Source organism: Poecile atricapillus, chromosome 30 (genome assembly GCF_030490865.1).
Source record: "Poecile atricapillus isolate bPoeAtr1 chromosome 30, bPoeAtr1.hap1, whole genome shotgun sequence".
Lineage (NCBI taxonomy): Eukaryota > Metazoa > Chordata > Aves > Passeriformes > Paridae > Poecile > Poecile atricapillus.
Genome location: NC_081278.1, coordinates 829,392 through 855,255, shown reverse-complemented (window position 1 = coordinate 855,255; position 25,864 = coordinate 829,392). Strand labels below are relative to the sequence as shown.

General features: G+C 53.2%; 1 protein-coding gene across 1 annotated transcript in view; it reads right to left on the bottom strand.

Annotated features, from left to right (window-relative positions):
• LOC131589795 (liprin-alpha-3-like) overlaps positions 1 to 25,864 on the bottom strand; it is a 57,432-nt gene that overhangs the window by 16,895 nt on the left and 14,673 nt on the right. Inside the window, 12 exon segments of the mRNA XM_058859574.1 lie at positions 1,015 to 1,215; positions 3,049 to 3,130; positions 6,107 to 6,200; positions 7,774 to 7,922; positions 8,960 to 9,012; positions 11,213 to 11,323; positions 11,325 to 11,439; positions 16,854 to 17,065; positions 18,187 to 18,310; positions 19,959 to 20,038; positions 20,157 to 20,219; positions 25,336 to 25,467. Coding sequence (XP_058715557.1) covers positions 1,015 to 1,215; positions 3,049 to 3,130; positions 6,107 to 6,200; positions 7,774 to 7,922; positions 8,960 to 9,012; positions 11,213 to 11,323; positions 11,325 to 11,439; positions 16,854 to 17,065; positions 18,187 to 18,310; positions 19,959 to 20,038; positions 20,157 to 20,219; positions 25,336 to 25,467 — 1,416 coding nt within the window.

Below are 25,864 nucleotides of genomic sequence, written 5' to 3'. Positions count from 1 at the left end.
CCCTCCCCAAATTCCCGATTTTTACACCCAAATTCCCCATTTTTTTCCCGATTTTTCCATGGATTCTCCACTCACAGTCCGTGAAGAGGGGGGCGCGGAGGGACTCGTCAGTGACACCAAATTCCCCTCCCCAAATTCCCCATTTTTCCACCCAAATTCCCGATTTTTACACCCAAATTCCCCATTTTTTTCCCCATTTTTTGACTCACAGTCCGTGAAGAGGGGGGCGCGGAGGGACTCGTCAGTGACACCAAATTCCCCTCCCCAAATTCCCCATTTTTCCACCCAAATTCCCGATTTTTCCACTCACGGTCCGTGAGGAGGGGGGCGCAGAAGGACTCGTCAGTGACACCAAATCCCCCTCCCCAAATTCCCGATTTTTACACCCAAATTCTCGATTTTTACACCCAAATTCCCGACTTTTACACCCAAATTCCCGATTTTTACACCCAAATTCCCCATTTTTACACCCAAATTCCCGATTTTTTTCCCCATTTTTAGACTCACAGTCCGTGAGGAGGGGGGCGCAGAGGGGCTGGTCAGTGACACCAAATCCCCCTCCCCAAATTCCCCATTTTTACACCCAAATTCCCCATTTTTACACCCAAATTCCCCTCCCCAAATTCCCCATTTTTACACCCAAATTCCCGATTTTTAGACTCACAGTCCGTGAAGAGGGGGGCGCGGAAGGACTCGTCAGTGACACCAAATCCCCCTCCCCAAATTCCCCATTTTTCCACCCAAATTCCCGATTTTTTTCCCCATTTTTAGACTCACGGTCCGTGAAGAGGGGGGCGCAGAAGGACTCGTCAGTGACACCAAATCCCCCTCCCCAAATTCCCCATTTTTCCACCCAAATTCCCGATTTTTTTCCCCATTTTTAGACTCACGGTCCGTGAAGAGGGGGGCGCGGAAGGACTCGTCAGTGACACCAAATCCCCCTCCCCAAATTCCCGATTTTTACACCCAAATTCCCCATTTTTTTCCCGATTTTTCCATGGATTCTGCACTCACAGTCCGTGAAGAGGGGGGCGCGGAGGGACTGGTCAGTGACACCATCTCTCGCACCGCCAGCCGCAGCTTCAGCCGGTGCAGGGGGTGGGAGATCCCCAATTCCCGCTGGATTTCGGGGTCCGAGAGGTTCGCCAGGACCCCCCCGCTGCGGACGTTGGCGCGACACGCGGCCACGTACCAGGCTGGCATCCCCACCCACACCTGCCGGGGGCACCGAAATGGGGCTGGGGGCGTCCCAAATGGGGCTGGGGGGTGGAAAAATGGGGCTGGGGACGTCCGAAATGGGGCTGGGGGGTGGAAAAATGGGGCTGGGGGGTGGAAAAATGGGGCTGGGGGATGGAAAAATGGGGCTGGGGACTCTAGAATGGGGCTGGAACCATCAAAAATGGGGCTGGGGGCGTCCAAAATGGGGCTGGGGCATGGAAAAATGGGGCTGGGGGCTGGAAAAATGGGGCTGGGGGGTGGAAAAATGGGGCTGGGGGCTCTAGAATGGGGCTGGAATCATCAAAAATGGGGCTGGGGGCTTCGGAAATGGGGCTGGGGGGTGGAAAAATGGGGCTGGGGGATGGAAAAATGGGGCTGGGAGTGCCCAAATGGGGCTGGGGGCTTCAGAAATGGGGCTGGGGGCGTCCAAAATGGGGCTGGGGGGTGGAAAAATGGGGCTGGGGGGTGGAAAAATGGGGCTGGGGGATGGAAAAATGGGGCTGGAACCATCAAAAATGGGGCTGGGGGCTTTGGAAATGGGGCTGGGGGCGTCCGAAATGGGGCTGGGGGGTGGAAAAATGGGGCTGGGGGCTTCTGACCTGGGTCTGGAGCCCCTGAAATCAGTCTGGGACCCTCAAAAATGGGTCTGGGGTCTCTAAAAATGGGTCTGGAACCCCCCAAATGGGTCTGGGGTCTCTAAAGATGCGTTTTTCCCGCCCAAATTTCGGGTTTTTCCCTCCCAAATTTCGGGTTTTTCCCACCCAAATTTGGGATTTTACCGCCAAATTTCCGGTTATTTTTCCCGCCCAAATTTCGATTTTTTTCCTTCCCAAAGGTCGGGATTTTCCCGCCAAATCCCGGGTTTATTCCCGCCCAAATTTCGGGATTTTCCCTCCCAAATTTCGGGATTTTCCCTCCCAAATTTCGGGATTTTCCCTCCCAAATTTCGGGATTTTCCCTCCCAAATTTCGGGTTTTTCCCACCCAAATTTCGGGATTTTCCCACGCAAATTTCGGGATTTTCCCTCCCAAATTTCGGGATTTTCCCGCCCAATCCCGGTTTTTTTTTCCCGCCCAAATTTCGGGATTTTCCCTCCCAAATTTCAATTTTTTTCCCTCCCAAATTTCGGGTTTTTCCCACCCAAATTTCGGGATTTTCCCTCCCAAATTTCGGGATTTTCCCTCCCAAATTTCGGGTTTTTCCCTCCCAAATTTCGGGATTTTCCCGCCAAATCCCGGGTTTATTCCCGCCCAAATTTCGGGTTTTTCCCACCCAAATTTCGGGATTTTCCCGCCAAATTTCGGGTTTTTCCCTCCCAAATTTCGGGATTTTCCCGCCAAATCCCGGGTTTATTCCCACACAAATTTCGGGATTTTCCCTCCCAAATTTCGGGATTTTCCCTCCCAAATTTCGGGATTTTCCCATCCAAAATTTCGGGTTTTTCCCTCCCAAATTTCGGGATTTTCCCGCCAAATCCCGGGTTTATTCCCGCCCAAATTTCGGGTTTTTCCCACCCAAATTTCGGGATTTTCCCGCCAAATTTCGGGTTTTTCCCTCCCAAATTTCGGGATTTTCCCGCCAAATCCCGGGTTTATTCCCACACAAATTTCGGGATTTTCCCTCCCAAATTTCGGGATTTTCCCTCCCAAATTTCGGGATTTTCCCATCCAAAATTTCGGGTTTTTCCCTCCAAAATTTCGGGTTTTTCCCGCCCAAATTTCGGGATTTTCCCACCCAAATTTCGGGATTTTCCCGCCCAATCCCGGTTTTTTTTTCCCGCCCAATCCCGGGGGTCGCCCCCCGCCCCAATTCGCCGCCCCCTCCCCTCACCTCGAGCCACGAGACCACGGTGGGGCCGTCCCAGGCGGCGAACGGCAGCCCCTGGCGGCAAGCCTCCTCCAGCAGCTCGTGCCTGCGAGACCCCTCCCCAAATTAACCCCAGAGACCCGAGACCCCTCCCCAAATTCACCTGAGACCCCTGAGACCCCTCCCCAAATTCACCTGAGACCCCTGAGACCCCCAAAACCCTCCCCAAATTCACCGGGACCCCCAAACCCTGCAGTGAACGGCAGCCCCTGGCGGCAAGCCTCCTCCAGCAGCTCGTGCCTGCGAGACCCCTCCCCAAATTAACCTGAGACCCCTCCCCAAATTCACCTGAGACCCCCAAAACCCACCCCAAATTAACCCGGGACCCCCAAACCCTGCAGTGAACGGCAGCCCCTGGCGGCAGGCCTCCTCCAGCAGCTCGTGCCTGCGAGACCCCTCCCCAAATTAACCCGAGACCCCTCCCCAAATTCACCTGAGACCCCTGAGACCCCCAAACCCCCCCCCAAATTAACCTGAGACCCCCCAAACCCACCCCAAATTAACCTGAGACCCCCAAATCCTGCCCCAAATTAACCTGAGACCCCTGAGACCCCTCCCCAAATTAACCTGAGACCCCTCCCCAAATTAACCTGAGACCCCCGAGACCCCTCCCCAAATTCACCTGAGACCCCCAAAACCTGCCCCAAATTAACCCGGGACCCCCGGGACCCCCCCCAAATTAACCCGGGACCCCCAAACCCTGCAGTGAACGGCAGCCCCTGGCGGCAAGCCTCCTCCAGCAGCTCGTGCCTGCGAGACCCCTCCCCAAATTAACCTGAGACCCCTCCCCAAATTCACCTGAGACCCCTGAGACCCCCAAAACCCACCCCAAATTCACCGGGACCCCCAAAATCCCCCCCAAATTAACCTGAGACCCCCAAACCCTGCAGTGAACGGCAGCCCCTGGCGGCAAGCCTCCTCCAGCAGCTCGTGCCTGCGAGACCCCTCCCCAAATTAACCTGAGACCCCTCCCCAAATTAACCTGAGACCCCTGAGACCCCCAAAACCCCCCCCAAATTAACCTGAGACCCCCAAAACCTGCCCCAAATTCACCGGGACCCCCAAACCCTGCAGTGAACGGCAGCCCCTGGCGGCAGGCCTCCTCCAGCAGCTCGTGCCTGCGAGACCCCTCCCCAAATTAACCCCAGAGACCCGAGACCCCTCCCCAAATTAACCTGAGACCCCCAAAACCTGCCCCAAATTAACCCGGGACCCCCAAACCCTGCAGTGAACGGCAGCCCCTGGCGGCAAGCCTCCTCCAGCAGCTCGTGCCTGCGAGACCCCTCCCCAAATTAACCTGAGACCCCTCCCCAAATTCACCTGAGACCCCCAAAACCCACCCCAAATTCACCGGGACCCCCAAATCCTGCCCCAAATTAACCTGAGACCCCCAAAACCCCCCCCAAATTAACCCGGGACCCCCAAACCCTGCCCCAAATTAACCCGGGACCCCCAAACCCTGCAGTGAACGGCAGCCCCTGGCGGCAAGCCTCCTCCAGCAGCTCGTGCCTGCGAGACCCCTCCCCAAATTAACCCCAGACCCCTCCCCAAATTAACCTGAGACCCCTGAGACCCCCAAAACCTGCCCCAAATTAACCTGAGACCCCCAAAACCCCACCCCAAATTAACCCGGGACCCCCAAACCCTGCAGTGAACGGCAGCCCCTGGCGGCAAGCCTCCTCCAGCAGCTCGTGCCTGCGAGACCCCTCCCCAAATTAACCCGAGACCCCTCCCCAAATTCACCTGAGACCCCTGAGACCCCCAAAACCCACCCCAAATTAACCTGAGACCCCCAAATCCTGCCCCAAATTAACCCGGGACCCCCAAACCCTGCAGTGAACGGCAGCCCCTGGCGGCAAGCCTCCTCCAGCAGCTCGTGCCTGCGAGACCCCTCCCCAAATTAACCCGAGACCCCTCCCCAAATTCACCTGAGACCCCTCCCCAAATTAACCTGAGACCCCCAAATCCTGCCCCAAATTAACCTGAGACCCCCAAAACCCCCCCCAAATTCACCGGGACCCCCAAACCCTGCAGTGAACGGCAGCCCCTGGCGGCAAGCCTCCTCCAGCAGCTCGTGCCTGCGAGACCCCTCCCCAAATTAACCCCAGAGACCCGAGACCCCTCCCCAAATTAACCTGAGACCCCCAAAACCCACCCCAAATTCACCGGGACCCCCAAGACCCGTCCCCAAATTAACCTGAGACCCCTCCCCAAATTCACCTGAGACCCCCAAAATCCCCCCCAAATTAACCCGGGACCCCCAAACCCTGCCCCAAATTCACCGGGACCCCCAAAACCTGCCCCAAATTAACCTGAGACCTCTCCCCAAATTAACCTGAGGCCCCGGGACCCCCAAAACCTGCCCCAAATTAACCTGAGACCCCCAAAACCCACCCCAAATTAACCCGGGACCCCCAAACCCTGCCCCAAATTAACCTGAGACCCCCAAAACCTGCCCCAAAATCACCGGGACCCCCAAAACCTGCCCCAAATTCATCTGAGACTCCTCCCCAAATTCATCTGAGACCCCTCCCCAAATCCACCTGAGACCCCCGGAATCTGCCCCAAATTCATCTGAGACCCCCAAAACCTGCCCCAAATTCACCTGAGACCCCCAAAACCTCCCCAAATTCAGCCCGAGACCCCCGGACCTTCCCCAAATTCACCCGGGACCCCCAAAACCTCCCCAAATTAATCCGGGACCCCCAAAACCTGCCCCAAATTCATCTGGGACCCCCAAAACCTGCCCCAAATTCATCCCGAGACCCCCAAATCCTGCCCCAAATTAACCTCAGACCCCCAAAACCTGCCCCAAATTAACCTCAGACCCCCAAAACCTGCCCCAAATTAACCCGGGACCCCCAAAACCTGCCCCAAATTCACCTGAGACCCCCAAAACCTGCCCCAAATTCACCTCGAGACCCCCGGACCCTCCCCAAAACTCCCCAAAATCCCCCCAAAGCCCCTCCCCCACCCTCCCCCGCCGCCCCCTCCCCAAATTTTGGGGTCTCCCCCTCCTCACTTTTTCTTGCTCCTCCGGTCCTTGTCCACCCCCCCCGGGAGCTTGGCCAGGCCCAGCGCCTCGGGGGGGCCCAGCTCGTCCGAGGGGGTCCCGGCTGGGGGAGGGGAACAGGTGAGACCCCTCCCCAAATTCCCCAAATTCCCCAAATCCCCCCAAAATCCCCCCCCAAAAAAATCCCCGCCAAAAAATTCCACGGGAAAGTCCCAATTCTGGAGGAAACCCCCCCAAAATCCATCGGGACCCCCCCCCAAAAAAAGATCCGGGGGGGTTTCAGCTCTCAGGGTGAGACCCCTCCCCAAATTCCCCAAAATTCCTGAAAAAAATCCCGAAAATTCCAAAAATTCCTTTAAAAAATCCCGAAAATTCCCAAAATTCCTTAAAAAAAAATCCCGGAAATTCCCACAAAAACCACCCCAAATCCGTGGGAATTCGCCCCAAAATCACGGAGACCCCACCCCAAAATGGGGACCCCACCCCAAAATCGGGATCGCGGGAGACCCCTCCCCAAATTCCCCCAAAAATCCCCGAAATTCCCAAAAAAAACCCAAAAAATTTCATTGGAAATCCACAAATCCCAGAAAGTTTTGGGTTTTTTGGGGGGGTTTTGGAGTTTCTTGGGGAGGGGTCGCGGTAATTTGGGGAGGGGTCTCACCCAGGGAGGGGGCGTCCCTCGGGGGGGGATTTTTGGGATTTTTGGGGGATTTTTTTGGGATTTTTTGGGTTTTTTTATGGGTTTTTTTTGTCATTTTTTTGCCATTTTTTTCCATTTTTTGGGGTTTTTTTGTGTTATTTTGGGGAGGGGTCTCTGTAATTTGGGGAGGGGTCTCACCAGGGGAGGGGGCGTCCCTCGGGGGGATTTGGGATTTTTTAGGGATTTTTTAGGGATTTTTTGGGTTTTTTTTCCATTTTTTTCCCATTTTTTTCCATTTTTCGGGGTTTTTTGGGTTTTTTTGGGGGAGTTTTTTTGTGTTATTTTGGGGAGGGGTCTCTGAAATTTGGGGAGGGGTCTCACCAGGGGAGGGGGCGTCCCTCGGGGGGGATTTGGGATTTTTTAGGGATTTTTTTGGGATTTTTTGGGAATTTTTTTCCATTTTTTTCCCATTTTTTTTCCATTTTTCGGGGTTATTTTGGGGAGGGGTCTCTGTAATTTGGGGAGGGGTCTCACCCAGGGAGGGGGCGTCCCTCGGGGGGGGATTTGGGATTTTGGGGGGATTTTTTGGGGGGATATAATCAGGATTTATTGGGGTTTTTTGCTGATTTTTGCCATTTTTCGGGGGTTTTTTGGGGTTTTTTCAGGGTTATTTTGGGGAGGGGTCTCTGTAATTTGGGGAGGGGTCTCACCAGGGGAGGGGGCGTCCCTCGGGGGGGATTTGGAATTTTTTGGGATTTTTTGGGACTTTTTTGGGATTTTTGGGGGGATTTTTTGGGATTTTTTTTCCATTTTTCCCCATTTTTTGCCATTTTTCGGGGTTATTTTGGGGAGGGGTCTCTGTAATTTGGGGAGGGGTCTCGCCCAGGGAGGGGGCGTCCCTCGGGGGAGGATTTGGGATTTTTGGGGGATTTTTTGGGTTTTTTTTTGCCATTTTTTCCCCATTTTTTGTCATTTTTGGGGGTTTTTTCGGGGTTATTTTGGGGAGGGGTCTCTGTAATTTGGGGAGGGGTCTCACCCAGGGAGGGGGCGTCCCTCGGGGGGGGTCCCAGCCTCCCCTTCTCCTTCTTCCCGAAGAGGCGGCCGATGGAGGATTTGATGCTTTTCTTTTTGGGGGGGGTCTTGTGCAGGGGGTCTGGGGGGGCTCCGGGACCCTCGGGGACCAGCCTGGGGAATTTGGGGAGGGGGCGTCACCCCCGGGACCCCCCCAAATCACCCCAAAAACACTCAGGGACCCGAAAATCCCCCCAAAATCCACCCAGGACCCCCAAAATCCTCCCCGAATTCCCCCCAGGACCCCCCAAACCCGCCCAGGACCCCCCAAGACCCCCCCAGGACCCCCCAAATCCTCCCCAGGACCCCCCAAATCTCCCCAAAATCCCCCCAGGACCCCCCAGATCCTCCCCAGGACCCCCCAGATTCCCCCAGGACCCCCCAAATTCCCCCCAGGACCCCCCAAATCCTCCCCAGGACCCCCCAAATCTCCCCAAAATCCCCCCAGGACCCCCCAGATCCTCCCCAGGACCCCCCAGATTCCCCCAGGACCCCCCAAATTCCCCCCAGGACCCCCCAAATCTCCCCAAAATCCCCCCAGGACCCCCCAAATTCCCCCCAAATCCCCCCAGGACCCCTCAGACCCTCCCCAGGACCCCCCAAATCCTCCCCAGGACCCCCCAAATCTCCCCAAAATCCCCCCAGGACCCCCCAAATCCCCCCCAAATCCCCCCAGGACCCCCCAAATCCTCCCCAGGACCCCCCAAAATCCCCCCAGGACCCCCCAAATCTTCCCCCAAATCCCCCCAGGATCCCCCAAGACCCCCCCAAATTCCCCCAGGACCCCTCAAATCCTCCCCAGGACCCCCCAATTCCCCCAAATCCCCCTAGGACCCCCCAAAATCCCCCCAGGACCCCCCAAATCCTCCCCAAATTCCCCCCAGGACCCCCCAAGACCCCCCCAGGACCCCCCAAATCTCCCCAAAATCCCCCCCAGGACCCCTCAAGTCTTCCCCAAATCCCCCCAAGACCCCCCCAAATCCCCCCCCAGGACCCCCCAAACCCCCCCAGGACCCCCCAAATCCCCCCCAGGACCCCCCAAACTGACCCCGCTCGGGGGTCCCGCCCCTCCTCCAGCCCGGCCGGGGTCGCCCCTCCCCCCCCCCGCTCGCTGCGGGGGGTCCGGGTGGGGGCGGGGGGGTCCCCGGGACCCCCCCCCCTTTTCCTCCGCCCCCCCCCGCGGCTCCTCCTTCGGGACGTGATTCTGCAACGGGAATTTGGGGAGGGGTCCCCGGAAATTTTTGGGGCGACCCCTCCTCATTTTATGGCTCCCCTCCCCCTCCCCCTTCCCACATTTTTTTGGGGGATTTTTTCCCCCAATTTTGAGATTTTTTTCCCCAATTTTGGGATTTTTTTCCTCATTTTTCCCTCCCCCTCCCCCATTTTTTTGGGGAGGGGTCTCCCCATCCCCCCCCTCCCCAATTTGGGAATCCCCCTCCCCAATTTTTGGGATTTTCCCCCCAAATTTTTGGGATTTTTTCCCCCAATTTTGCGATTTTTTTCCCCCAATTTTTTTGGGGAGGGGTCTCCCCACCCCTCCCCCCATCTCCCCCCTCCCCAATTTGGGAATCCCCCTCCCCAATTTTGGGGATTTTTGGGATATTCCCCCCATTTTTTGCCATTTTCCCCCCAATTTTTTGTGATTTTTTCTCCCAATTTTGGGATTTTTTTCCCCCAATTTTTAGGATTTTTCCCCCAATTTTGGTTTTTTCCCCCCATTTTTTTTTGGGGAGAGGTCTCCCCTCCCCCCCTCCCCAATTCGGGGGTCCCCCATTTTTGCCTCCCCCTCCCCAATTTTTGGGATTTTTTTTTTTCCCAATTTTCGTGATTTTCTCCCCACCCCTCCCCCATCCCCCCCTTCCCCATTTTTCCCTCCCCCTCCCCAATTTTGGGGATTTTTGGGATTTTTGCCCCATTTTTTGCCATTTTTCCCCCAATTTTTTGTGATTTTTTCTCCCAATTTTGGGATTTTTTTTCCCCAATTTTGGGATTTTTTTTTCCCAATTTTGGGATTTTTTTTTCCCAATTTTGGGATTTTTTTTCCCCAATTTTGGGATTTTTTTCTCCCAATTTTGGGATTTTTTTTTCCCAATTTTGGGATTTTTTCTCCCAATTTTGGGATTTTTTTTTCCCAATTTTTGGGATTTTTTTTCCCATTTTTTGCCATTTTTCCCCCAATTTTTGTGATTTTCCCCATTTTTTGCCATTTTTCCCCCATTTTTTTTTGGGGAGGGGTCTCCCCATCTCCCCCCTCCCCAATTCGGGAATCCCCCTCCCCAATTTTTGGGATTTTTCCCCCATTTTTTGCCATTTTTCCTCCAATTTTTTGTGATTTTTTCTCCCAATTTTTGCCATTTTTCCCCATTTTTTGCCATTTTCCCCCCATTTTTTTTTGGGGAGGGGTCTCCCCATCTCCCCCCTCCCCAATTCGGGAATCCCCCTCCCCAAATTTTGGGATTTTTTTTCCCAATTTTTGCCATTTTTCCCCCCAATTTTTTGCCATTTTCCCCCCATTTTTTGCCATTTTCCCCCAATTTTTCCCATTTTCCCCAATTTTGTTTTTTTCCCCCCATTTTTTTGGGGGAGGGTCTCCCCCTCCCCCCCCTCCCCAATTCGGGAATCCTTCTCCCCAATTTTGGGGATTTTTGGGATTTTTCCCCCATTTTTTGCCATTTTCCCCCATTTTTTTGTGATTTTTTCTCCCAATTTTGGGATTTTTTTTTCCCAATTTTGGGATTTTTTCTCCCAATTTTGGGATTTTTTTTCCCAATTTTGGGATTTTTTTTTCCCAATTTTGGTATTTTTTTTTCCCAATTTTGGGATTTTTTCTCCCAATTTTGGGATTTTTTTTTCCCAATTTTGGGATTTTTTTTTCCCAATTTTGGTATTTTTTTTTCCCAATTTTTGGGATTTTTTTTCCCAATTTTTGCCATTTTTCCCCCAAATTTTGTGATTTTTTTTCCCAATTTTGTTTTTTTTCCCCCATTTTTTTTTGGGGAGGGGTCTCCCCACCCCTCCCCCCATCTCCCCCCTCCCCAATTTTGGGGATTTCTGGGATTTTTTTTCCCAATTTTTGCCATTTTTCCCCCAATTTTTTGTGATTTTTTCTCCCAATTTTGGGATTCTTTTTTTCCCAATTTTTCCCATTTTTTCCCAATTTTTGGCATTTTCCCCCCAATTTTTGGGATTTTTTTTCCCAATTTTTGCCATTTTTCCCCCATTTTTTGCCATTTTTCCCCATTTTTTGCCATTTTCCCCCCATTTTTTGCCATTTTCCCCCCATTTTTTGCCATTTTTCCCCCAATTTTTGAGATTTTTTTTCCCCATTTTTTGCCATTTTCCCCCCATTTTTTTTTTGGGGAGGGGTCTCCCCCTCCCCCCCCTCCCCAATTCGGGGGTCTCACCTCTCTCGCGGGGCTGGGGGGGGCGGGGCGGGGGGTGGAGCGGCCGCTGCTGGGGGGGGAGGGGCTGGCGAGGGCGGGGCCGCTGAGCGCGGGGGGAGGGGCGGGGGGGAGGGGCCGAGGGACCCCCCCGGAATTTGGGGGTCCCCCCCTCCAGCCCCGCCCCCCCCACGCGGCTCTCGAGCTCCTCCGCCCGCAGCTCCGTGCTCTCCTTCTCCTCCTGGATCAGCCTGGGGGGACCCAAAAAGCCGGGAATTAAACCCAAAAAATGCCAAAAAATCCCCCCCAAAATTCCAATTTTTCACCCCAAAAATCCGGGAATTAAACCCAAAAAATCCCCCCAAAAATTCCAATTTTTCACCCCAAAAAATTCGAGAATTAATCCTAAAAATTCCAATTTTTTACCCCAAAAATTCGGGAATTAAACCCAAAAAATGCCAAAAAATCCCCCCCAAAATTCCAATTTTTCACCCCAAAAATCCGGGAATTAAGCCCAAAAAATGCCCCCAAAAATTCCAATTTTTCACCCCAAAAAATTCGGGAATTAAACCCAAAAAATCCCCCCCAAAATTCCAATTTTTAACCCAAAAATTCCAATTTTTCACCCCAAAAATCCGGGAATTAAACCCAAAAAAATTCGGGAATTAAACCCAAAAAATCCCAAATTTTAACACCAAAATTCCAATTTTTCACCCCAAAAATCCGGGAATTAAACCCAAAAAATGCCAAAAAATCCCCCCAAAATTCCAATTTTTAACCCCAAAATTCCAATTTTTCACCCTCAAAATTCAATTTTTCACCCCCAAAAATTCCAGTTTTTAACCCCAAAATTCCAATTTTTCACCCCAAAAAATTCCAATTTTTAACCCCAAAATTCCAATTTTTAACCCCAAAAATCCGGGAATTAAACCCAAAAAATCCCAATTTTTAACCCCAAAATCCCAATTTTTCACCCCAAAAAATTCGGGAATTAAACCCAAAAAATGCCCCCAAAATTCCAATTTTTAACCCCAAAAATTCGGGAATTAAACCCAAAAAATCCCAATTTTTAACCCCAAAATTCCAATTTTTCACCCCAAAAAATTCGGGAATTAAACCCAAAAAATGCCAAAAAATCCCCCCCAAAATTCCAATTTTCACCCCAAAATTCCAATTTTTCACCCCAAAAAATTCGGTAATTAAACCCAAAAAATGCCAAAAAATGCCCCCCAAAATTCCAATTTTTCACCCAAAAATTCCAATTTTTCACCCCCAAAAATTCGGTAATTTAAACCCAAAAAATGCTAAAAAATCACCCCCAAAATTCCAATTTTTCACCCCCCAAAATTCCAATTTTTCACCCCAAAAAATTCGGTAATTTAAACCCAAAAAATGCCAAAAAATCCCCCCCAAAATTCCAATTTTTCACCCAAAAATTCGGGAATTAAACCCAAAAAATCCCAATTTTTCACCCCAAAATTCCAATTTTTCACCCCAAAATTCCAATTTTTCACCCCAAAAAATTCGGTAATTTAAACCCAAAAAATGCCAAAAAATCCCCCCCAAAATTCCAATTTTTCACCCAAAAAATTCGGTAATTTAAACCCAAAAAATGCCAAAAAATCCCCCCCAAAATTCCAATTTTTCACCCCAAAAATTCGGGAATTAAACCCAAAAAATGCCCCCAAACTCCAATTTTTAACCCAAAAAATTTCCATTTTTTCACCCCAAAATTCCAATTTTTTCACCCCAAAAATCCGGGAATTAAACCCAAAAAATCCCAAATTTTAACCCCAAAATTCCAATTTTTCACCCCAAAAAATTCGGTAATTTAAACCCAAAAAATGCCAAAAAATCCCCCCCAAAATTCCAATTTTTCACCCCAAAAATTCGGGAATTAAACCCAAAAAATGCCAAAAAATCCCCCCCAAAATTCCAATTTTTCACCCCCAAAAATCCGGGAATTAAACCCAAAAAAATTCGGGAATTAAACCCAAAAAATCCCAATTTTTCACCCCAAAATTCCAATTTTTCACCCCAAAAATTCGGGAATTAAACCCAAAAAATCCCCCCCAAAATTCCAATTTTTCACCCTAAAAAATTCCAATTTTTCACCCAAAAATTCAATTTTTCACCCCCAAAAATTCCAATTTTTCACCCCAAAAAATCCCAATTTTTAACCCCAAAAAGCCAGGAATTAAACCCAAAAAATCCCAAATTTTAACCCCAAAATTCCAATTTTCACCCCAAAAATTCGGGAATTAAACCCAAAAAAATTCGGGAATTAAACCCAAAAAATGCCCCCAAAATTCCAATTTTTCACCCCAAAAATTCGGGAATTAAACCCAAAAAATTCCCCCCAAAATTCCAATTTTTCACCCAAAAATTCCAATTTTTCACCCCAAAATTCCAATTTTTCACCCCAAAAAATTCGGTAATTTAAACCCAAAAAATGCCAAAAAATCCCCCCCAAAATTCCAATTTTTCACCCAAAAATTCGGGAATTAAACCCAAAAAATCCCAATTTTTCACCCCAAAATTCCAATTTTTCACCCCAAAATTCCAATTTTTCACCCCAAAAAATTCTGGAATTAAACCCAAAAAATGCCAAAAAATCCCCCCCAAAATTCCAATTTTTCACCCCAAAAATCCGGGAATTAAACCCAAAAAATGCCCCCAAAAATTCCAATTTTTCACCCAAAAATTCGGGAATTAAACCCAAAAAATTCCCCCGAAATTCCAATTTTTAACCCCAAAATTCCAATTTTTCACCCCCAAAAATTCGGGAATTAAACCCAAAAAATGCCCCCGAAATTCCAATTTTTAACCCCAAAAATTCGGTAATTTAAACCCAAAAAATGCCAAAAAATCCCCCCCAAAATTCCAATTTTTCACCCAAAAATTCGGGAATTAAACCCAAAAAATCCCCCCCAAAATTCCAATTTTTCACCCCAAAATTCCAATTTTTCACCCCAAAATCCCCAAATTTTGACATTTTTTCTCCTCCTGGATCAGCCTGGGGGGACCCCAAAAATTCGGGAATTAAACCCAAAAAGTCCCCCCCGAAATTCCAATTTTTCACCCCAAAATTCCAATTTTTAACCCCAAAAATTCGGGAATTAAACCCAAAAAATGCCAAAATATCCCCCCCCAAAATTCCAATTTTCCACCCCAAAAATTCGGGAATTAAACCCAAAAAATCCCAATTTTTCACCCCAAAATTCCAATTTTTCACCCCAAAATTCCAATTTTTCACCCCAAAAAATTCGGTAATTTAAACCCAAAAAATGCCAAAAAATCCCCCCCAAAATTCCAATTTTTCACCCCAAAAATTCGGGAATTAAACCCAAAAAATCCCCAAAAAATCCCAATTTTTAACCCAAAAATTCCAATTTTTCACCCCAAAAATCCGGGAATTAAACCCAAAAAATCCCCCCCAAAATTCCAATTTTTCACCCCAAAATTCCAATTTTTCACCCAAAAAATGCCCCCAAAATTCCAATTTTTAACCCCACAAAGCCGGGAATTAAACCCAAAAAATGCCAAAAAATCCCCCCCAAAATTCCAATTTTTCACCCCAAAAATTCGGGAATTAAACCCAAAAAATGCCCCCGAAATTCCAATTTTTCACCCCAAAAAATTCGGGAATTAAACCCAAAAAATGCCAAAAAATCCCCCCCAAAATTCCAATTTTTCACCCCAAAATTCCAATTTTTCACCCCCAAAAATCCGGGAATTAAACCCAAAAAATGCCCCCAAAATTCCAATTTTTCACCCCAAAAATTCGGGAATTAAACCCAAAAAAATCCCCCCCGAAATTCCAATTTTTCACCCAAAAATTCGGGAATTAAACCCAAAAAATCCCAATTTTTAACCCCAAAATTCCAATTTTTCACCCAAAAAATTCGGGAATTAAACCCAAAAAATGCCCCCGAAATTCCAATTTTCACCCCAAAAATTCGGGAATTAAACCCAAAAAATCCCAATTTTTCACCCCAAAAAATTCGGGAATTAAACCCAAAAAATGCCAAAAAATCCCCCCCAAAATTCCAATTTTTCACCCCAAAAATTCGGGAATTAAACCCAAAAATTTTTGGGGCAGAATTTCGGGATTTGGGAGATTTTGGGGTGAAATCCCTGGATTTTAGGGCAGAATCTCTGAATTTTGCGGGATTTTGGGGAGGAATTTGGGGATTTTGGGGCAGAATCCTGGGATTTTGGGGGATTTTGGGTGGAATTTCAAGATTTTGGGGCAAAATCCCGGGATTTCAGGAATTTTGGGGCAGAATTTTGGGATTTTGAGGGATTTTGGGGCAGAATTTTGGGATTTTGGGGCTGAATTTTGGGATTTGGGGGAATTTTGGGGCAGAATCCTGGGATTTGGGGGATTTTGGGGCAGAATTTTGGGATTTTGGGGCTGAATTTTGGGATTTGGGAGATTTTGGGGTGAAATCCCTGGATTTTGGGGCAGAATCTCTGAATTTTGGGGGATTTTGGGTGGAATTTCAATATTTTGGGGCTGAATTTTGGGATTTGGGGGATTTTGGGGCAGAATTTTGGGATTTTGAGGGATTTGGGGGCAGAATTTTGGGATTTGGGGCAGAATTTTGGGATTTGGGAGATTTTGGGGTGAAATCCCTGGATTTTAGGGCAGAATCTCTGAATTTTGGGGGATTTTGGCGAGGAATTTGGGGATTTTGGGGCAGAATCTCTGAATTTTGGGGGATTTTGGGGCAGAATTTTGGGATTTTGGGGCTGAATTTTGGGATTTTGAGGGATTTTGGGGCAGAATCTCTGAATTTTGGGAAAATCCTGGGATTTTAGGGGATTTTGGGGCAGAATTTTGGGATTTGGGAGATTTTGGGGTGAAATCCCTGGATTTTGGGGCAGAATCTCTGAATTTTGGGGGATTTTGGGTGGAATTTCAAGATTTTGTGGCTGAATTTTGGGATTTGGGGGATTTTGGGGCAGAATTTTGGGATTTTGGGGCTGAATTTCAGGATTTGGGGGATTTTGGGGCAGAATTTTGGGATTTTGAGGGATTTGGGGGCAGAATTTTGGGATTTTGGGGCTGAATTTCAGGATTTGGGGGGATTTTGGGGTGAAATCCCTGAATTTTGGGGGATTTTGGGGCAGAATTTCAGGATTTGGGGGGATTTTGGGGTGAAATCCCTGGATTTTAGGGCAGAATCCTGGGATTTTAAGGGATTTTGGGGCAGAATTTTGGGATTTTGGGGCAGAATCTTTGAATTTTGGGGGATTTTGGGGCAGAATTTTGGGATTTTGGGGCTGAATTTTGGGATTTGGGGGAATTTTGGGGCAGAATCCCAGGATTTTAAGGGATTTTGGGGTGGAGTTTCGGGATTTTGGGGCAGAATCCCAGGATTTTGGGGGATTTGGGGGCAGAATTTCAGGATTTTGGGGCAGAGTCTCTGAATTTTGAGGGATTTTGGGGCAGAATTTTGGGATTTTGGGGCAGAGTCTCTGAATTTTGAGGGATTTTGGGGCAGAATCCCGGGATTTTGAGGCATTTTGGGGCTGAATTTTGGGTTTTTTGTGGATTTTGGGGTTTTTTGGGAACTCCCCGAATTCTGGGGATTTTTGGGGGGTCCCGGGGTGATTTTTGGGGTCCCAAATTTGGGATTTTTTTGGGAATTTCACTGACTTGATCTCCTTGTTGATGGCCTCCAGCTGCTCCTGGAGCATGAACGCCAGGGTCTGCACGTCCGTCTGTCCCCCCGGAGATTTTGGGGGTTCCCCCCCCCCCGGGACCCCCCCCCGAGGCTCCTCCTCGTCCGAACCCTCGGGGGGACCCTCCGGGGGGAGCCCCCCCCTCTCCCAGTCCTGCACGGGGGGTGGGGGAGGAATTAGAGACCCCTCCCCAAAATGAAATAAAAAAACAAAATTCCCGCGAAATCCCCCCAAAATCCCACCCGGATCTTCCTCAGGAACCCCCAAATCAACCCCAAAATCCCCTCAGGATCCCCCAAATCTCCCCAGGACCCCCCAACCCCCCCCCAAATTTCCCCAGGGCCCCCAAAATCCCCCCCAAAATCCCCCCAGGACCCCCAAAATCCCCCAGGACCCCCAAAATCCCCCAGGACCCCCCAAAATCTCCCCCAATCTCCCCCAAATCCCCCCAAACTCCCCCAAATCCCTCCAGGACCCCCTAAATACCCCCAAAACCCTTCCAGGACCCCCCAAATCCCCCCTAAATACCCCCAGGACCCCCCAAACCTCCCCAGGACCCCCCAAATCCCCCCAGGACCCCCCAATCCCTCCCCAAACCCCCCCAGGACCCCCCAAACCCCCCCAGGACCCCCCAATCCCTCCCCAAATCCCCCCAGGACCCTCCAAACCCCTCCAGGACCCCCCAAATCCTCCCCAGGACCCCCCAAACCTCCCCAGGACCCCCCAAAACCCCCCCAGGACCCCCCAATCCCTCCCCAAAACCCTTCCAGGACCCCCCAAATCCCCCCAGGACCCCCCAAAATCTCCCCCAAATCCCCCCAGGACCCCCCCAATCCCCCCAGGACCCCCCCAATCCCTCCCCAAACCCCCCCAGGACCCCCCAACCTCCCCCAGGACCCCCTAAACCTCCCCAAATTCCCCCAGGACCCCCCCAAATCCCCCCAGGATCCCCCCAAACGCCCCCAGGACCCCCCCAAACCCCCCCAGGAGCCCCCAAACCTCCCCAGGACCCCCCAATCCCTCCCCAAGTTCCCCCAGGACCCCCGAAATCCCCCCAATCCCTCCCCAAACCCCCCGAGGACCCCCCAAAACCCCCCCAGGACCCCCCAATCCCTCCCCAAAACCCTTCCAGGACCCCCCAAATCCCCCCAGGACCCCCCAAAATCTCCCCCAAATCCCCCCAGAACCCCCCAAATCCCCCCAGGACCCCCCAAACCTCCCCAGGACCCCCCAATCCCTCCCCAAACCCCCCCAGGACCCCCCAAACCCCCCCAGGACCCCCCAAAATCTCCCCCAGGACCCCCCACCTCCTCTTTTGGGGGGGCCCAGCGCCCCTTCCTGGGCCGGCGGGGGGGGGCGTGGGGGTCCAGGGGGGTCCCCCCGAGGGGGCTCTGGGGGTACCGGAGCTCCAGGGCGCTGCCCGGGAGGGACCTGGGGACACAAAGAGGGGGGGGCGAGACCCCCCCGGACCCCCAGAGACAACTCAGGGGGGGCTGGGGGGGATTTGGGGGGGATTTGGGGGTTCTGGGAGAGATTTGGGGGGGATTTGGGGGGGATTTGGGGAGGATTTGGGGGGGCTGGAGGGGATTTGAGGGAGATTTGGGGGGGTTGGGGGGATTTGGGGGGGATTTGGGGGGGATTTGGGGGTCCTGGGAGAGATTTGGGGGGATTTGGGGGGGATTTGGGGGGGATTTGGGGGAATTTGGGAGGGATTTGGGGGGGATTTGGGGGGATTTGGGGGGTTTGGGGAGGATTTGGGGGGAATTTGAGGGATTTGAGGGGGATTTGGGGGGATTTGGGGGTCCTGGGAGAGATTTGGGGGGGCTGGAGGGGATTTGGGGGGGATTTGGGGGGGATTTGGGGGGTCCTGGGAGAGATTTGGGGGGGCTGGAGGGGATTTGGGGGGGATTTGGGGGGATTTGGGGGGTCCTGGGAGAGATTTGGGGGAGATTTGGGGAGATTTGGGGGTCCTGGGAGAGATTTGGGGGGATTTGGGGGGATTTGGGGGGGATTTGGGGGGTCCTGGGAGAGATTTGGGGGGATTTGGGGAGGTTTGGGAGGGATTTGGGGGGGATTTTGGGGTCCTGGGAAAGATTTGGGGGGGGATTTGGGGGGGTTTGGGGGTCTTGGGAGAGATTTGGGGGGGGTTTGGGGGTCCTGGGAGAAATTTGGGGGGGTTTTGTGGGGGTCCAGGTGGAATCTGGGGTCTCAGGGGGGTTTTTGGGGTGATTTCGGGCGATTTTGGGGCATTTTGGGGGGGGATTTTGGGGAAAATTGGGATCGACTTTTGCGTGATTTGGGGTTTTTTTGTGATTTTGGGGGTTTTTTTTGTGCTTTTGGGGTGGTTTTGGGGGTTTTGGGGGTGATTTTGGGGTGATTTGGGGTTTTTTTGTGATTTTGGGGATTTTTTTGTGATTTTGGGGTGATTTTGGGGGGGTTTGGGCTGATTTTGGGCTGATTTAGGGGGTTTTTCAGGTGATTTTGGGGTGATTTTGGGGGGTTTTGGGGGGATTTTGGGCTGATTTTGGGGGGGTATGGGCTGATTTTGGGGTGATTTTGGGGGTTTTTCAGGTGATTTTGGGGTGATTTTGGGGATTTTGGGGTGATTTTGGGGTGATTTTGGGGGTTTTGGGGTGATTTTGGGGGTTTTTTTGTGATTTTGGGGGTTTTGGGGTGATTTTGGGGTGATTTTGGGGGTTTTTTTGTGATTTTGGGGGTTTTGGGGTGATTTTGGGGTAATTTGGGGGTTTTTCAGGTGATTTTGGGGTGATTTTGGGGGTTTTTCAGGTGATTTTGGGGTGATTTTGGGGGTTTTTTTGTGATTTTGGGGGTTTTGGGGTGATTTTGGGGTGATTTTGGGGGTTTTGGGGTGATTTTGGGGTGATTTGGGGTTTTTTTGTGATTTGGGGGGGGGTTGTGCTTTTGGGGTGATTTGGGGGTGATTTTGGGGTGATTTGGGGTTTTTTTTGTGATTTTGGGGGGGTTTGGGCTGATTTTGGGGTGATTTGGGGGGTTTTGGGGTGATTTTGGGGTAATTTTGGGGGTTTTGGGGTGATTTTGGGGTTTTTTTGGGGGGTACCTGGAGTAGGAAGAGCCGGGGCGCCCCCGGAGCTGGTCCAGCTCCAGCTGCATCCTCTCCATCTCCGCAAGCAGCTGCTCCTGAGGGGCGGAAATTCAGGAATTTTGGGGAATTTGGGAATTTGGGGAGGGGGATTCAGTACTGGGGACACCCCCAAAACCCCCAAAACCCCCCAAACACCCCCAAATCCCCCCAAACCTTGTTGAGCAGGAGCTCGTCCTGCATCTTCTTCATGTTGGCAATTTCTTCGCTCAGCGAGTTCTGGGGGAAATTGGGGAGGGGTCTCAGCCCGGGGGGGACCCCAAAACCACCCGGGGACCCCCCCCAGACCCCCCAAAATCCCTCCCGAGCCCCCTCAGATCACCGGGAGCCCCCCCAGACCCCCCAAACCCCGCCCAGGATGCCCCGATTCCCTTCCAGGACCTTTCAGGACCCCCCAAATTCCTCAGGGACCCCCAAAATCCCTCCCAGGACCCCCCAAATTATTCAGAGACCCCTCCCCAAATTCGGGGACCCCTCCCCAAATTCGGGGACCCCCCCAAACTTCTCCTCCAGCGCCCCCATCCTCTCCTTGAGGAGCAGCTGGGACCCTCCAAATTCCCCCAAATCCCTTCCAGGACCCCCCAAATCCCCTCCAAAACCCCCCAAACCCCTTCCAGGACCCCCCAATTTTTTGGGGGACCCCTCCCCAAATTCGGGGACCCCTCCCCAAATTCGGGGACCCCCCAAACCTTCTCCTCCAGCGCCCCCATCCTCTCCTTGAGGTGCAGCTGGGACCATTCTGGACCCCCCAGGACCCCCCAAACTCCCCCCAAATCCCCTCCAAAACCCCTCAAATCCCTTCCAGGACCCCCCAAACCCCTTCCAGGACCCCCCAATTTTTTGGGGGACCCCTCCCCAAATTCGGGGACCCCCCAACCTTCTCCTCCATCTCCACCATCCTCTCTTTGAGGTGCAGCTGGGGCCATCCTGGACCCCCCAGGACCCCCCAAACTCCCGCCAGGACCCCCCAAACTCCCCCAAATCCCCTCCAAAACCCCTCAAATCCCTTCCAGGACCCCCCAATTTTTTCGGGGACCCCTCCCCAAATTCGGGGACCCCCATCCCCTCCTCCAGGTGCAGCTGGAGCCATCCAGGACCCCCCAAACTCCCCCCAGGACCCCCCAAACTCCTCCCAAATCCCTTCCAGGACCCCCCAAATCCCTTCCAGGACCCCTCAAACCCCTTCCAGGACCCCCCAATTTTTTGGGGGACCCCTCCCCAAATTCGGGGACCCCCCCAACCTTCTCCTCCAGCGCCCCCATCCTCTCCTTGAGGTGCAGCTGGAGCCATCCAGGACCCCCCAAACTCCCCCGGGACCCCCCAAACTTCCTCAAATCCCTTCCAGGACCCCTCAAACCCCTTCCAGGACCCCCCAATTTTTTTCGGGGACCCCTCCCCAAATTCGGGAACCCCCCAAACCTTCTCCTCCATCTCCACCATCCTCTCCTCCAGGTGCAGCTGGAGCCATCCAGGATCCCCCCAAACTCCCCCTGGGACCCCCCAAACTTCCCCAAATCCCTCCCAGGACCCCCCAATTTTTCGGGGACCCCTCCCCAAATTCGGGGACCCCCCAAACCTTCTCCTCCAGCGCCCCCATCCTCTCCTTGAGGAGCAGCTGGAGCCATCCCAGACCCCCCAGGACCCCCCAAACTCCCCCTGGGACCCCCCAAACTTCCCCAAATCCCCCCCAAATCCCTTCCAGGACCCCTCAAACCCCTTCCAGGACCCCCCAATTTTTGGGGGGACCCCTCCCCAAATTCGGGGACCCCTTCCCAAATTCGGGGACCCCCCAAACCTTCTCCTCCATCTCCACCATCCTCTCCTTGAGGTGCAGCTGGGACCCTCCAAATTCCCCCAAATCCCTTCCAGGACCCCCCAAATCCCCTCCAAAACCCCTCAAACCCCTCCCAGGACCCCCCAATTTTTTGGGGGACCCCTCCCCAAATTCGGGGACCCCCCAAACCTTCTCCTCCAGCGCCCCCATCCTCTCCTTGAGGTGCAGCTGGGGCCATCCCAGACCCCCAGGACCCCCCAAACTCCCCCCAAATCCCCTCCAAAACCCCTCAAATCCCTTCCAAGACCCCCCAATTTTTTCGGGGACCCCTCCCCAAATTCGGGGACCCCCCCGAACCTTCTCCTCCAGCGCCCCCATCCTCTCCTTGAGGAGCAGCTGGGACCATCCAAATTCCCCCAAATCCCTTCCAGGAACCCCCAAATCCCCTCCAAAACCCCCCAAATCCCTTCCAGGACCCCTCAAACCCCTCCCAGGACCCCCCAATTTTTTCGGGGACCCCTCCCCAAATTCGGGGACCCCTCCCCAAATTCGGGGACCCCCATCCCCTCCTCCAGGTGCAGCTGGAGCCATCCAGGACCCCCCAAACTCCCCCAGGACCCCCCAAACTCCCCCCAAATCCCCTCCAAAACCCCTCAAATCCCTTCCAGGACCCCTCAAACCCCTCCCAGGACCCCTCAATTTTTTCGGGGACCCCTCCCCAAATTCGGGGACCCCCAACCTTCTCCTCCAGCCCCCCCATCCTCTCCTTGAGGTGCAGCTGGAGCCATCCAGGACCCCCCAAACTCCCCCCAGGACCCCCCAAACTTCCCCAAATCCCCCCCAAACCCCTCCCAGGACCCCCCAATTTTTTGGGGGACCCCTCCCCAAATTCGGGGACCCCCCAAACCTTCTCCTCCAGCGCCCCCATCCCCTCCTCCAGGTGCAGCTGGAGCCATCCCGGACCCCCCAGGACCCCCCAAACTCCCCCCAAATCCCTTCCAGGACCCCCCAAATCCCCTCCAAACCCCTCCCAGGACCCCCCAATTTTTTCGGGGACCCCTCCCCAAATTCGGGGACCCCCCAAACCTTCTCCTCCAGCGCCCCCATCCCCTCCTTGAGGAGCAGCTGGGACCATCCCAGACCCCCCGGGACCCCCCAAACTTCCCCAAATCCCCCCCAAATCCCTTCCAGGACCCCCCAAATCCCTTCCAGGACCCCCCAAATCCCTTCCAGGACCCCTCAAACCCCTCCCAGGACCCCCCAATTTTTTCGGGGACCCCTCCCCAAATTCGGGGACCCCTCCCCAAATTCGGGGACCCCCATCCCCTCCTCCAGGTGCAGCTGGAGCCATCCAGGACCCCCCAAACTCCCCCCAGGACCCCCCAAACTCCCCCCAAATCCCCTCCAAAACCCCTCAAATCCCTTCCAGGACCCCCCAAATTATTCTGGGACCCCTCCCCAAATTCGGGGACCCCTCCCCAAATTCGGGGACCCCCCACCTTCTCCTCCAGCGCCCCCATCCCCTCCTTGAGGAGCAGCTGGGACCATCCAAATTCCCCCAAATCCCTTCCAGGACCCCCCAAATCCCCTCCAAAACCCCTCAAACCCCTCCCAGGACCCCCCAATTTTTTGGGGGACCCCTCCCCAAATTCGGGGACCCCCCAAACCTTCTCCTCCAGCGCCCCCATCCTCTCCTTGAGGAGCAGCTGGAGCCATCCAGGACTCCCCAAATCCCTTCCAGGACCCCCCAAACTCCCCCAAAATCCCCTCCAAAACCCCTCAAATCCCTTCCAGGACCCCTCAAACCCCTCCCAGGACCCCCCAATTTTTTGGGGGACCCCTCCCCAAATTCGGGGACCCCTCCCCAAATTTGGGGACCCCCCAAACCTTCTCCTCCAGCGCCCCCATCCCCTCCTTGAGGAGCAGCTGGGACCCTCCAAATTCCCCCAAATCCCTTCCAGGACCCCCCAGATCCCCTCCAAATTCCCTCAAATCCCTCCCAGGACCCCCCAATTTTTTCGGGGACCCCTCCCCAAATTCGGGGACCCCCCAAACCTTCTCCTCCATCTCCACCATCCTCTCCTTGAGGAGCAGCTGGAGCCATCCAGGACCCCCCAAACTCCCCCCAGGACCCCCCAAACTTCCCCAAATCCCCCCCAAACCCCTTCCAGGACCCCCCAAATTATTCAGAGACCCCTCCCCAAATTCGGGGACCCCTCCCCAAATTCGGGGACCCCCCAAACCTTCTCCTCCAGCGCCCCCATCCTCTCCTTGAGGAGCAGCTGGAGCCATCCAGGACCCCCCAAACTCCCCCCGGGACCCCCCAAATCCCCTCCAAAACCCCTCAAATCCCTTCCAGGACCCCCCAATTTTTTGGGGGACCCCTCCCCAAATTCGGGGACCCCTCCCCAAATTCGGGGACCCCCCAAACCTTCTCCTCCAGCGCCCCCATCCTCTCCTTGAGGTGCAGCTGGGACCATTCTGGACCCCCCAGGACCCCCCAAACTTCCCCAAATCCCCCCCAAATCCCTTCCAGGACCCCCCAAATCCCTTCCAGGACCCCTCAAACCCCTCCCAGGACCCCCCAATTTTTTGGGGGACCCCTCCCCAAATTCGGGGACCCCCCAAACCTTCTCCTCCAGCGCCCCCATCCCCTCCTTGAGGTGCAGCTGGGGCCATCCCAGACCCCCCAGGACCCCCCAAACTCCCCCTGGGACCCCCCAAACTTCCCCAAATCCCCCCCAAATCCCTTCCAGGACCCCTCAAACCCCTTCCAGGACCCCCCAATTTTTGGGGGGACCCCTCCCCAAATTCGGGGACCCCTCCCCAAATTCGGGAACCCCCCAACCTTCTCCTCCAGCGCCCCCATCCTCTCCTTGAGGTGCAGCTGGGGCCATCCCAGACCCCGCAGGACCCCCCAAACTCCCCCCAAGTCCCTTCCAGGACCCCCCAAACCCCTTCCAGGACCCCTCAAATCCCTCCCAGGACCCCCCAATTTTTCGGGGACCCCTCCCCAAATTCGGGGACCCCCCAAACCTTCTCCTCCAGGACCCCCATCCTCTCCTTGAGGAGCAGCTGGAGCCATCCCAGACCCCCCAGGACCCCCCAAACTCCCCCCAAATCCCCTCCAAAACCCCTCAAATCCCTTCCAGGACCCCCCAATTTTTTGGGGGACCCCTCCCCAAATTCGGGGACCCCCCAAACCTTCTCCTCCAGGACTCCCATCCTCTCCTTGAGGTGCAGCTGGGACCATCCCAGACCCCCCAGGACCCCCCAAACTCCCCCAAATCCCTTCCAGGACCCCTCAAATCCCTTCCAGGACCCCCCAATTTTTTGGGGGACCCCTCCCCAAATTCGGGGACCCCCCCAAACCTTCTCCTCCAGCGCCCCCATCCCCTCCTTGAGGAGCAGCTGGGACCCTCCAAATTCCCCCAAATCCCTTCCCGGACCCCCCAAATCCCCTCCAAATTCCCCCAAATCCCTTCCAGGACCCCCCAATTTTTTCGGGGACCCCTCCCCAAATTCGGGGACCCCTCCCCAAATTCGGGGACCCCCCCAAACCTTCTCCTCCAGCGCCCCCATCCTCTCCTTGAGGTGCAGCTGGAGCCGCTCGTTGCTCTCGCTCAGCAGCCGATCCACGGTCTCCGAGAGCCGCTTGTTGTGCTCATCGTTCATCTTCTCCCTCTGCCTCGCCTGCAAAAAATCCCCAAAATCCCCAAAATCCCCCAAATTCCCCCAAAATTCCATCGGGATCCCCCCCAAAAATCCAGGGGGTCCCCAAAACTCCAAGGGAGGATCCCAAACCCGGGGGTTTTCCCCTTAAAATGAGGCGTAAATTGAATTTTTAGTGATTTTTTGGGGAAGGAAATTTGGAATAAATTCCCCCTCCCTCCATTTTTGGGGTTTTCCTAAATCGGGGTGCCCGAATTTGGGGTTTTTTCCCCATTTTTGGGGTTTTTCTAAATTGAGGTGCCCGAATTTGGGTTTTTTTTCCCCATTTTTGGGGTTTTCCTAAATTGGGGTGCCCGAATTTGGGGTTTTTTTTCCCCATTTTTGGGGTTTTCCTAAATTGAGGTGCCCGAATTTGGGG